This window comes from Marmota monax, unplaced genomic scaffold (assembly GCF_021218885.2).
Source record: "Marmota monax isolate L192 unplaced genomic scaffold, Marmota_monax_Labrador192_F-V1.1 WCK01_AAM20220418_F8-fsc00130, whole genome shotgun sequence".
Classification (NCBI taxonomy): Eukaryota; Metazoa; Chordata; class Mammalia; order Rodentia; family Sciuridae; genus Marmota; species Marmota monax.
In genome coordinates, this window is record NW_026693244.1 from 999,250 (window position 1) to 1,011,801 (window position 12,552).

General features: G+C 35.2%; 2 protein-coding genes across 3 annotated transcripts in view; one reads left to right on the forward strand and one right to left on the reverse strand.

Moving 5' to 3' along the window:
• The window catches only part of Srek1ip1 (SREK1 interacting protein 1), a 38,181-nt gene extending 26,566 nt beyond the window's left edge, over nt 1-11,615 (reverse strand). Inside the window, exons 1-2 of the mRNA XM_046456183.2 lie at nt 11,433-11,615; nt 1,686-1,733 (exon numbers count right to left, since the gene is read on the reverse strand). Coding sequence (XP_046312139.2) covers nt 1,686-1,733; nt 11,433-11,454 — 70 coding nt within the window. The 5' untranslated portion in view covers nt 11,455-11,615. The remainder of the gene's footprint in view (nt 1-1,685; nt 1,734-11,432) is intronic.
• A 233-nt stretch (nt 11,616-11,848) lies between these two features.
• Nucleotides 11,849-12,552, forward strand: part of Cwc27 (CWC27 spliceosome associated cyclophilin) — a 245,486-nt gene continuing 244,782 nt past the window's right edge. The window contains exon 1 of one of the 2 annotated variants that reach the window (XM_046456180.2): nt 11,849-12,109. In XM_046456180.2, the coding sequence (XP_046312136.1) occupies nt 12,068-12,109 (42 nt within the window). In that variant the 5' untranslated portion in view covers nt 11,849-12,067. The remainder of the gene's footprint in view (nt 12,110-12,552) is intronic. The other variant, XM_046456179.2, reaches the window with a different exon arrangement.

Consider the following 12,552-nt stretch of genomic DNA (forward strand, 5'->3'; position numbering starts at 1 on the left):
CAAATACTAGAATTCTTAAAATTGTACAATTGATAGAGAAACAATATTCTTTTGTAACTAAATGAAGAATGCTTATATTTCTGAGCACTAAGACATTTCAAATAATCTTATTTGTCTTTCCCTTACCTCTACACTAGCAACACAAAGATTCTGGCCCCCAAATAAAAGATGAGCTTATTTTTAAAATGTAGTTTCTATGTCAAAGATATATAAAATGAGGAGACTACCATTTCTAACAGTTGTAGGGATGTAACTTTAACAAAAAAGGGAAATATTACTAAAATTTTTCATATGAGACAAATTAGAAATTGTTTAATAATTTAATCACTAAAATAATAATAATAATCTGAATAATAAAAAAGAAAGAACTAAAGTTGGAAAGAAGGTGAAACTATTTGCTAACTTGGCTTCTTTTAAAGACTAATTGCTACAGATGCTTCCATTGTTATCTAAAATAAAGTAGCAATTAGAAGACTAGATGAACAAATATTCTGTTTCCAGAAAATGAGTTTAACTGCCTTCCTAGAAGTCTTAGTTATTAAAAGAAGTCAAAGAATAAACTGATATAAATAGAGAGACTAGGAAATCCATTCCAGATTTTTAAGTAAATGTAGCATTTCTATCTGTAAAAGGTTCCTAAGTTTTCTAGAATAATGAGACATGTAAATCAGCAATAATTGAAACAATGTAAATAAAACAGAAATAAACATGAATAAATTAAAGAACAGAAAAGAAGGCAATCATTTTTTACATGCAAGTCTGTCCTTCAGTTTTCATTTATATGAGAGATATATACTTATGCAATCACTTTTGCTTCTTGAGCAAACTTCCTCTGAACCAAATGTGAGTCTTTGCTTGGAAGCTTGTGACTTACCTCCGTGGCATCTTTCATTGTGTCCATCTGATGGAGATGTATATCCTGAGTGCTCTTTTAAACTATACTCTTGCATGGATTTTTTTTTTTTTTAATTAAACCACCCTTCCTTACATTGTTAAACAATCCAGGCTGATTTGCACAGTCTCCAAACAACTTAGAAAACAGCAAACACTGTCATAATAGCTATTAGTAAAGCCTTAGGAATTGTTACAAAAAATTCAACTATGAAAATGTTACTTATTTACAGTATAAAATTATAATTTTTTTAGTATTATATATAGTTTCACCTGTTTAGGTTTATCTTTTCAGTTTATGACAGTAATCATAATGGAGATTAATGGTTGTTTAAAACAAGTATTTTTTTGTCCATGAGAAAAATTTCTGGAATCAATCAAACCCTTATAAAAAAAGGATAAATATCTCAATAAACATGAACAATTTTCAAAAATAGTTTTCAATGCCTTCACCTCTTTGTCTAGTATCCAGGTTAAGGAATAAAAGAATAAGTATATATAGATTTGAAAAAAATATATATTTTCTCCAAACTCCTAAATCTACTACTAACCACTTGTACTTTATGACATCTTTGCTAGTCATCAGATAGATGACTACCTGTTACTGGGTCTACAGCAAGAAAGAAAACTGCATATTTAATGCTAACAGAAATTTCTGAATCAACTGTAAACCTTAGTTTAGGAATAAGAAACTCTGCACAGAACCCCTGAAATTAGGATGCCAAGGTATACTGCCCAAAGAGCAAGGAATCCAGTAAGAGCAGTGTACAGAATGCTGCCTTTAGTATACTTACGGTAGCCACATTTTTTACAGCCTGCTCTGACATTGTCCTTGTTGCAACCTGAAATGCAATTGGATACATTTTAGGAAATGTATATAAACAAAAACATAAAAACATTGTAAAATTTCTTGAAAAGAAAATACAAAAATGATGTCCAATTCATCTTAGTAATACTACTCAATTATAATTAGAAATCAGTTTGCTCAAGGCCAGTTTACTCAGATTATTTGATAAATACTTCAAAGAATTTTTTTTCTAATTCAATAGAAATGCAGTCACATAGCCAAGAACTTAAACATTTTAGGAATTCTACCTCACAGAAGAAATTCCAGGATACTTTGGCCTGTCCCTCAAATGTAAAACAATTGATTTACTAGATACATATGTGAACATTAAGGTTAATAAATGTTCTTCTGATATCCATTATAAGAAAAACAATACAAACTTTCTTAAAAGAATTGGTGAAATTTTGGGAAAATCACTGTAGCTGCTAGGTATTATAATAAATATCTAAACTCAAAACTCAAAACTCTATTTTTTTGTTTTGAAAATTTAACTACTTTTCATTGAAAACTGCACTGAATGCTAAATGTCCACCTTTACAATAAACAAGCAGAGTAATGCTAACTCACACTAAAACAAAACATACTTCTGATAGCCATTTTTCCTTTTGGGACAGGTTAAAGTTTTTCTTTTGTCACAAAAACAGGAATGTACCTATATAAAAGCTCAAAATAGGCCATCTTTTTAAATAAAAAGGCAATGATTCACAAAAGGCTATGAATAGAACATGCAACTAGTTGATACAAATCTTATAGGATTTGTTAAAATCAGTCACATATAATAACACATCTGAAGTCAACAATCAAATTTGATAAACATTTACAAATTTTTCTAGTAGCTCTGGGTAATCAGTAGTACAGGCAGGTAATTCGGAAGACATAAATAGATAATAGTTTTTATTGTGGTAAAGCATACACAACATAAAATATACCATCTTAACCATTTTAAATGTACAATTCAGTAGCATTAAGAATATTTAGTGTTATACAACCATTAGTATTATCCATTTCCAAAAGAGTTTCTTCATCCCAAACAGTAACTGTACCCACTAAATAACTGTGTATTCTCTACTTTTTCCAGCTACTAGTAATCTGTATTCCACTTCCTGTCTGTAAAAATTTGCCACATGTATGAGGAAATCATACAATATTTATCCTTCCAAGTCTGACATATTTTACTTAGCAGAATGTTTTCAAAGATCATTTTACAGCATATATCAGAATTTTATTCCTTTTCATGGTAGAAAAATATTCCATTATGTGCATACATAGTTAAAACTAATTTTCACCACTTTTAAGAAAGTTTGGATTGTTTTTCCTATAATGGAAATCAGAAAACATTTATTTTTTTAATATTTATTTTTTAGTTGTAGTTGGACACAATACCTTTTTTATTTTATTTATTTACTTTTTATGTGGTGCTGAGGATTGAACCCAGGGCCTCAAACATGCTAGGTGAGTGCTCTATCACTAAGCCATAACCCCAGCCCCAGCAGAACATTTATTAAACTTAATGTTCACATATATATCTAGTAAATCAAAATTAGTGGCTTCCATCAAACAATAAGAGGTCCAGTACAGTATTATTCCATTTTCTTGATGAGGGGTATCTAGCTATTAAAACAATGTAATAATACATTAAAGTATATTAACACAAATATGAAAGTGTCAATTTCAATGAAAAATCATTTTAAAAAAATTTCTTTAATTCTTGAAGCCAAAACATTGATTATTTCCCACAATTCCAATTTTCTTTAAAAATATACATATAGAGCTACTCTAATAAAAATAGAGTATATTTACTCTAGTATAAATAGAGCTATAATGCTTGTTCTAAAAATGAAAACGTTATTTCAATGCAACTGATATATTAGGGGAAAATTTGAGGATAATGTAACTTTCATCCATAACAAAAGTAGGTGAATGCAGAAAACTGCAAACAGTTGGTCTGAGCTGCTGAGGAATCCACAAAACATATAGGAACATACTCTAAACATTTCTGGTGATTTCAGTTCACCTCAGTGTTGTGGACAGCACTCATCCACATCTGGTGTTAAGATTTTTCTCATCAATTTCACATCATCACCCTCCTTCCACCTTTTTATAACAAGTGACTAACTGCATCTCTTCTGAACTCTACTTCCACAACAACCTCCAGGTCTTCTTAAAGGTGAGTGCCATACTTATTGTAGTATTCATGTACTGTATAAGCAATTAACTTATTATATAACTATGCTACTGTTTTTATCAGGTTCCTATCCTTTTTTTTTTCTTTTAGTGTGCCACTAATGACGTTTTGAGCATTATGCCCCAAATCCCATCTTCCCCATAAACCTGTGGTTTTTACTGCACAGCTGAGGAACACACATGCCACACTATATTGCTGAATTGTGAAATGAAATTGGAATAATATATAATCTGAGGCTCTTCCATTATGAAAATAACTGCATATTCAGAAAAAAATCTCTGAGAATAGGGGCAAATGGTAAGTCTGTTTCCATAGAAATTTCAGATGCTGAATAATGCTAAACAAAACTTCAATAAATGCACCATTACATTACCCACAATATACTAAAAAATATTGTAATGGACAGATCTGAAATAATCTTAGTATATATTAGAAGTGAATTCCTTAATGAGAAAACATACTGATAAAATTCATTGTTCAATTTTTTCATATTTTTTGAATGAACAAAATATAAAACGTTTTCTAGGAAATCATCTTTATCAAAATTGAAACTTTTACATAAAAGGGAAATATAACAAAAACTTTATATATAAAGTAACTCCCTATCAGTTATTTCCTGACCAGCCTTTGCTTAAATTAAGATTCCAGGGCCAGGTACAGTGGAGCATGCCTCTAATTCCAGCTACCTGGGAGGCTGAGGAAGGATTGAAAATTCAAGACCAGCCTGCGCAACTTAGTGAGACCCTGTCTTAAAATAAATAAATAAATAGATATAAAAATAAATAAAACTTGTTTCCAGCTTCATTTGTCACTAATATTCATGACTGCTTGGCTAAATGTCTGGGTCTTTGAATCCAGGGCAAATGACAACAGATCTATGTCTTAGATCTATATGACAATTAACACAATGATGTGGAGACAATTCATTTTGTCAGGATTCGCTGTCTAGTAGCATTGATGACATGGGCAGCAGCAGCCCTAACTCAACCCATGCAGGATCTTCAATACGGATTCCCTTGGACTTTTCTATTTTCCAAGAATTATCATCCAGGCTTTTCTTAGATTCAGTAATACCTTTCTTTATTCTACTTAAGTTAACTAGTAATTTTCAGTTGTTTGGAAGAAGTACAATGATACTTGTAACCTATGGCAAACTGAACAGTTAGGCTATCCTGTGAGGCCCCTACTCAGCTATCTATTTTCCCCCTTTAGGCTCCTTTGGAACTCTTTGTTCCATTCCTTTCTAAAATCTGCTAAGGTTTTTAAGAAAAATGCTGCCTACCCACCTCAAAGTTTACCTTTCTATTCATGACATGCAATCAAAATGCTTTCAAGACAAACATAAATTTGATCAGGAATAAAAAACATGAATAATGGCAAAAACCATCAAAAGCAAACTCAAAAGACGCTTGAGGCAGGCATGGTGGCGGACACTTGCAATTCCAGCAGCTTGGGAGGCTGAGGCAGAGTATGGCAAGTTCAAAGCCAGCCTCAGCAACTTATCAAGGCTCTAAGCAAGTCAGGGAGACCCTGTCTCTAAATAAAACATATTTTTTAAAAAGGGCTGGGGACATGGCTCAGTGGTTAAGTACCCCTCTGGGTTCAACTGTTGGTACCAAAAAAAAAAAAATAATAATAATATCCATTTTGGATTTGGAGGATGCCTGTCAAATTTTTCTTTAAATTATTCTCTATAATCACTTAAACTTAAAAGTAAACAGCTTAAGTAACTAAATTTTCTTTGGATTAAACAATTAGAAATTGTAATCACTGCTGTCATAGGATGCATTATTTCATTTTTAATTTGATTAGATTTAATTAGACTAGGCTATGTTGTTTTCCTTTTTGTAACAAGTTTTAAATTGGTTATTATTCCATTGTGGTTTTAGTTAATATAATTTTAGGATCCTTAAACAGAGCATCAATTTACTGAGCTTCTAATCTCCAAATTGTGGTCAAATTTTATACGATGTAGGTGCTAATATGTATATAACATCTGTATGTCCTGCTGAAGTGGAATACAAATAAAACCCCAAATATTTAAACCTTTATATTGATTTATATGAATAATTTAGATACACTCCTTGTTTGGGATCCCAAATATTGAAGGGAGGATAATTAGCAGAACTTAGAAATTCTAAGAAATGAATTTAAGAAATAGATTAAATGAGTTCCTTTTTGAAAATATATTGAAGGAGCAGATGTCCTAATGTTCAATTAAAAATGTCTTCACAATTTATTTGACTCCCAAAAGAGTGATAAAAGTAAAACAAAGAGTTGATAACTGATATGAAAGCGCTAACATTTAAGTGAATGCATAAAACTCTTTCATCCACTTGCCTCACAAAATAATCTACGAAGAAAATTGTTTTAGGTATTACCTGTCTCAAGAGACAGAAATTCATTATCAAATGAAACAGTGAAACAAAATCAAGATTGCCATCTAGACAAGTCTGTTTGCTTTAGTACTAGATTTTGCTTAGCAGCAATTCTAGTGATCAATCATCTAAGTATTTATTATTTACTTATCATTGCTATAATTCTGAATTGGATGTTAGAAAAGCCACAAAGATAAATAAAGGTAAAGTCCCTCATTCAAGGAAGCTATGATATCAGGTGTGTTAGTTATTTTTCATAACAAGAACAAAATGCCTGAAAAAAAAAAAAACAACTTAAAGGGAAAAAGTTTCATTTTTCTCATGGTTTCAGAGGAGTAGGTCATGTTTTGTTAAGTCCATTGCTTTGGGCCTGACATGAAGCAGAACATCATAGCAAAAGGGGAGGGTAGAGGAAAGCTGCTCACTTTACGACAGTTGGGAAGGAGACTGAGAGCTAGAGAGCAAGGGAGAGAGAGGGGAGAAAGAGGGAGAGAGAGAGAGAGAGAGAGAGGGAACGAGAAAGAGAGAGAGGCATAATAGATTGAGCTTGGCCTTTCTTGAGGTGGTTCTGATAGTGATTATTATAAGGTATTGCTATACTTATAATAGTGAGAGAGAGGGCTGGGGACAAGATATAGTTACCAAGTACTTGCACATCCCAAGGGCCTACTCTTCCAACTGTCTATAGTTTTCATCAACTCCCAATGCCATCAAATCCACTGATGAGTTTGGGAACTCTCATGATCCAATCACTTCCCCAAAGCCCAAAAGTCTTCAAAAACATGAACCTTAGGGGGTTCATTCTAGATCTAAACCATAACACCAAGTTATTTAGGATAATAAACCCTTATTGTTATACATGACAGAATGTGCCAGGTGTCAAAAAAGACATTATTTTTTCTGCTAATAAGCATGAAGACGCAGCAGGCAAGAACCTCAGCTGAAAAACATGGAATGGATAATAAAAGGTATAAGTAGTAAAAGTAGGCATGGATAATAAAAGTGGAAATGGGCAATAATAACAAAGGCAGGTAGGCAGGAAAACATCTAAGAGGCCAGAGAATCTGGCCAAGTCAGATTTTTGCAACACTGCAGAATGCATGAGAAGAGTGGTGGAAGGAAAGGGTAAAAAAAGCGATTTGGTTTGCATTTCTCTGTTTGCTAGAGATGATGAGCATTTTATGCTCAGGAGTACGTACTTCATTCTTGCAGAGAGAGAGAGAGAGAATTTTGATATTACAATGCTTTAGAAGCTTAAATCTAAGGCATCAACTTGTCATTATGCAGACAAGGAAACTGAGTTTCAAGAAGGTTAAGTGGTTTGAAGAGAATCACAAAATTCACAGGTAGAAGTTTAAAATTAATTTACTGCCTCCCAGAAATGACAGGATTAGGTATATGATTTAGCAAAATTATTTCAATAGCAATTTGCAGCATGAACAAGAAAGAAAAGTAATTACCTATATAGTTTAAGAGTGAAAAGAAATTGGATATATTGTAACTTAGACATTCTTTTACTAAGGTGCTATAGTAATATGTTTAAAAATCTTATTCATTTTGATATGCCAGGCTGAATGAATTGTTGACTTAGCCATTAATAATTCCCTACCTTGGCTACAGACTTCACTAAAGGAAAGGAAAAACAACAACAACAACATCAACAACAAAAATAGACCTATCTTCCCCAAAATTGAGTTTTTGTGCTGACTATATCAGTAACATATATTGCTACTTATGCCATGTCAATTATTCATGGAGAATGGTGAATCACTGACATTATTTCAACAACTGAGTTAATTTCAACAACTGTGAATGGGAAAAGCAATTTTCCAAAGAAAGTAAACTTCAATGAAACCTATGTTCAAATGTCATTTCTCTAAAAACAACTAAGCATCCAAGATTTTTCTAAGAGTCTACAATATTTCATTGTGTAACTTACATAATGGTTTAAGCTAACACACAATGCTAAGGAAAAACAGCAGAAGCATGTGACCATAAAAAGACAAAGCTGGTTTTCCTGTGTGGTTTGTGGAAAGTAGCCTCATTACTTTATAGTCATACCTTATAATAATCACTAGCAGAACCACTCCAAGAGATGCTGAGCTGAATCTATTATACCTAAAATAATAGAGCATAACATAATACTTGTCCTCCTTGATGATTACCTTAAAAGGTTTCAATAGAGCTCTATTTTTCTTTTATATATTGTCTGGATCAATCATCCAAGAAATTATCTTAACTTTCTCTGTATCTATATTTTCTAATGGCACTTGCATTGTACTTTTATAGCACCTGCCATGCCTATTATCTCACTTTCTGCTGAGTTTAAATAGTTTATCTATGTCCTGCCATCTAGCTTAATGGCACAATTTATTATTATACCTTGAAGCATTATTTTGAATTGAAAGAAGATTAACATATCTATAACACTGGTCTAAGTTTACTGGAGTTAAATGGGGCTTTGGAAAATCACTTTGTCTTCTTCCTTAAGTAGCACAATGACTAAAGTTTTGCAAGGGCACAGACTATGACATTGTGTCCCTCAGAGTACCCATACCACACAGGTATTTTTTAAAAGCTTGCTCAAGTAATGTAATGAACAATGACAACAGTCCAATTTGGATGCAACCATGAGAAGCTAAACTCACCAGAGCTAATTTGGTCTATCAGGATACCCAGAAATCTACTGTGCAGGTTTGTCTCTCTCTCTTTTTTTTTTTCAAACTGGTCACTTAGATTGTGACATTCCCCAGGCTTCAGTCACAGATCTTCCTTTCACACTGTACACATTCCACCAGATCAGTTATACATTCTTTCAGCTTTAATCTTTCCTAAGTGCATGTGGCTGACAGATCATTTTCTTTGGTTTTTATTTTTTTTTCCTAATCTAAATACTATATCTCATAATGTCTACTAGATATATCTATTCTTATGTCAGACTAACCTCAACACAAGCTTGGAACAGAAGTCATCATCATCCACCTACACTCTGCTCCTTGTCTTATCAGTAACAAGCCCCACCCAACTACCTAACAGTGAAACCCAGATAAACTGCATTTCCTCTTTTTCTTTTATTATTATTATTATTATTGCATTGCAATTCTTAATACACCATTATACCACAACTTATCATGTCTCTGATTGTATATGAGGTATATTGACACCAAATTCACATCTTCACACATGTATTTTGTATGATGACACCCATGTCAAATCAATCACCAACTGCTAGTAATTCAGCCACCAAAAATATGTCTCCAACCTATTTGTTTCTGTCCTTTTTTAATGAGACCATATCTTAGCAGGCATTATCATGACTTAATCAGAATTACTCCTAACTAGTGACTGTACCTCCAGGCTAACTCCCCTCCAATCTACCCTATAGACAGAATGATTTTTCAAAATATGAGTTTGCTTAAAAACTCTTGAATGACTTCCTATGATTTCTAAGATGGCATCCAAACTCCTTGTCACTATTTGCAAAGTCCTTCAAGAGCCAGAAACTACCTTGTAAATCAATAATATAGTGTGGCAAAATGAATTAATGCACATGGTCTAGGAGCCAGATTGATTGGTCAGTTATGAACTTTCTCATAATAGAGGCAAGTTACTTGATTTCTCTGTTCCTGTTTTCTTATGTGTAAAATGAGAACATCAATGCTTATCCCATAGTGTGGCTGTGAAAGTTAAAGGAGATAAAATACAATATTTTCCATAGTATCTGACACATATGATAGCATAGTAAATCCTTAGTAAATATTAGCTATTTTTGTCATCTCTTTTTAGTTAATTTCTCACTTGTCTTCATTTGTTTGCTGAGTGACATCTGTAGCAAATCTTTCATGTCCTCTTCACCTATCACCTCTTCCTTTACATATCTAGTGCCTCTGACTGCAATCTCCCTTCCCAGAACTCTACCCTTCCCATAATTCTTTAGGTCTAATCCCAAATGCTACATTCACTGGAATGTCCTTCTGGCCTCTGTTGTACCCTGTTAAGAGTCCCCTAAGTGCTCCCCAAGGCCTTGTATTTTCCTTGACATAGTACTAGTCCCACTTTGTGTAAATTTCTCTTCACTGCTAAATTGTAATTTCTGTGTGAAAAGCAACAGTGTCTATCTTGTTCACAACTGTATTCCAAAAGCATACCTAGGATAGTGCCCAGCATATAGTAGGCAGTTAATAAAGAGTGTACATTTCCTCTCATAGATCCAGAGATGCTCCTCCCCAAACTGCGGAAGGTAGAAAAGTAGTGTTCCTATAACCGCTTTCTTCAAATAATCTTCAGAAAAAGCTTCCACAGAACAAAAAAACCTGCTCTAAAAATCCTGGGAAGGGGGTAGGGATAAAGTAAAGTTGGGGCTCTAAAGCAATACTTTTCAGAATCTTTGTTATACTAAAGTGCGTTGTTAATCTCCAAGTAGGGGGAAGGGGTCTATTTACCAAATATTCTGCAACCAGGGTTCTGCAGATTTAAGTTCCCCTACTAGAACTTCTAAATGCTGGGAGTCACGAGCAGGACATCTCTGGGATACTTAGTCTGCAGGGTTTGTCACTTTTAGGAAGGACGTACTCTCTGGACACAGAAATTAAGAGCTAGAAGGTACACTACTAGTTATCCTTTAACAAAGTTCCTTCTTAAACTGAGGCCACAAAGGGAAAAGCAACTGGTCTACTGCCACACAGCGACTACACACAACAGGAAGAGCTAGAAGTACACTTGCATTTCGTCTCCGTGTCTTCCAGTCCAAATGTCTCTGGCTACCTGGGTCCACCAAGTATTCCCACTTCAAATTTTATTTTTAAGGCATACCAAAGTGAAAGTCATTTCTCCTCGGCCGCCGGTCCCCTTTGGCCTACCATTCCTCACTTCTCTCCCTTCCACAATACACTTTCCCTATAATCCTGTGCAGTCGGGGCTTGGCTAGGGGCGACGACAATACGTTTTTGTTGTGTGGTTTTTTTTTTTACCTTTAGATTTGTAAACTTCTTCGTGTAGGACAACCAAATCAGGTTAGGCCTCCGCCTAAATCCCCATGGGCTCTGCTCCCTACCCCACCGTACCCTATCCTACTTCACCCCACGGGTTCCCTTCCTCTCCCGGACACCGGGGCCCCTCTGTTGGTCTTCACCTGGGACTGCCATGATGCTCATAAGAGGGGTCGTTGAAGCCCTTAGCTTTCGAGAACGCGTTTGCTTCCCGCCGGCTGTGAAGACAACACACAAAGCGACCTCTTGTACCCGTGCCTCGGCACCTTTCCGACGGTGGGGAAAAGCCTTATAAGCCTCTGGGGCTGGCGGAACCAAGTAGCCACGGATGCTGTTTCCGGGCGACTAATATTGCAGAACATACATGGTCTGAACCATTACTGCCAGCTTCGGGAACTATGTGTTACCTGCGCCCTAGTGAAGTGAACACCGATAGGATTTACATATTATTTCTTTTTATTTCGTTATAAATAATAAAGTCGAATATTATATTAGTATATAACAGCTTTGTAATCATTTTTTGTTTTCTGGAGAACACGGGAGTCCCCCTTCTCATGGTTAGCGGTGCTCGGGTCCAAGAGCAACATGGCGGCGTCCGTGAGGGGCTAGTTTTGAGGCAGGATAGTATTTGGTGTCGCTGTCTTGGGTGACAGTGACCGAGTGGAACTTTTCCTGACAACATAACTTAAGGAATTGTGTTCTGATAGGCGTCTGGATTTAGTGACTGGCTGGCCTCTGGCGTCCTCACTAAGGAGCGGATTCCTGAGCACTGAGCAGGATGAGCAACATCTACATCCAGGAGCCTCCCACGAACGGGAAGGTGAGAACCTCACCTATGGTTCCTGGGCTCCTCAAATGAGATCTGCCCGATAGAGGGGTTCAGGGATCTTAGGGTTGAAAAAAGACCACAGAAACCTAGTTCCTTTCCCTGCCTAGGGACAGTGTTGCATCTAAAACACCAAAGTTGGCACTTTTCAGCATAGACTTGAAAAACGTCCTGAAGTGGAGATGTCTCTGTCTGCTTTCTGGACCGGTTTCCTGCTTTGTCCCAACTCTTGCAGCCGTCTTCTAGCGTCTCCGGGTTTTTAAAGTGCAATTTTGTGCAATTTTGAGTTTGATATATTATTAGTTTAACTTGGAGAGCGATCATTCTCCATTCTCTCTGTACTTATTTATTGAGCACTTGCTAGGGACCAGGCACTATCCTCGCTGTTAACATAGGATAGCTATGGTTTACTTTGAGAGGCAGGCAGGTGAACAAGA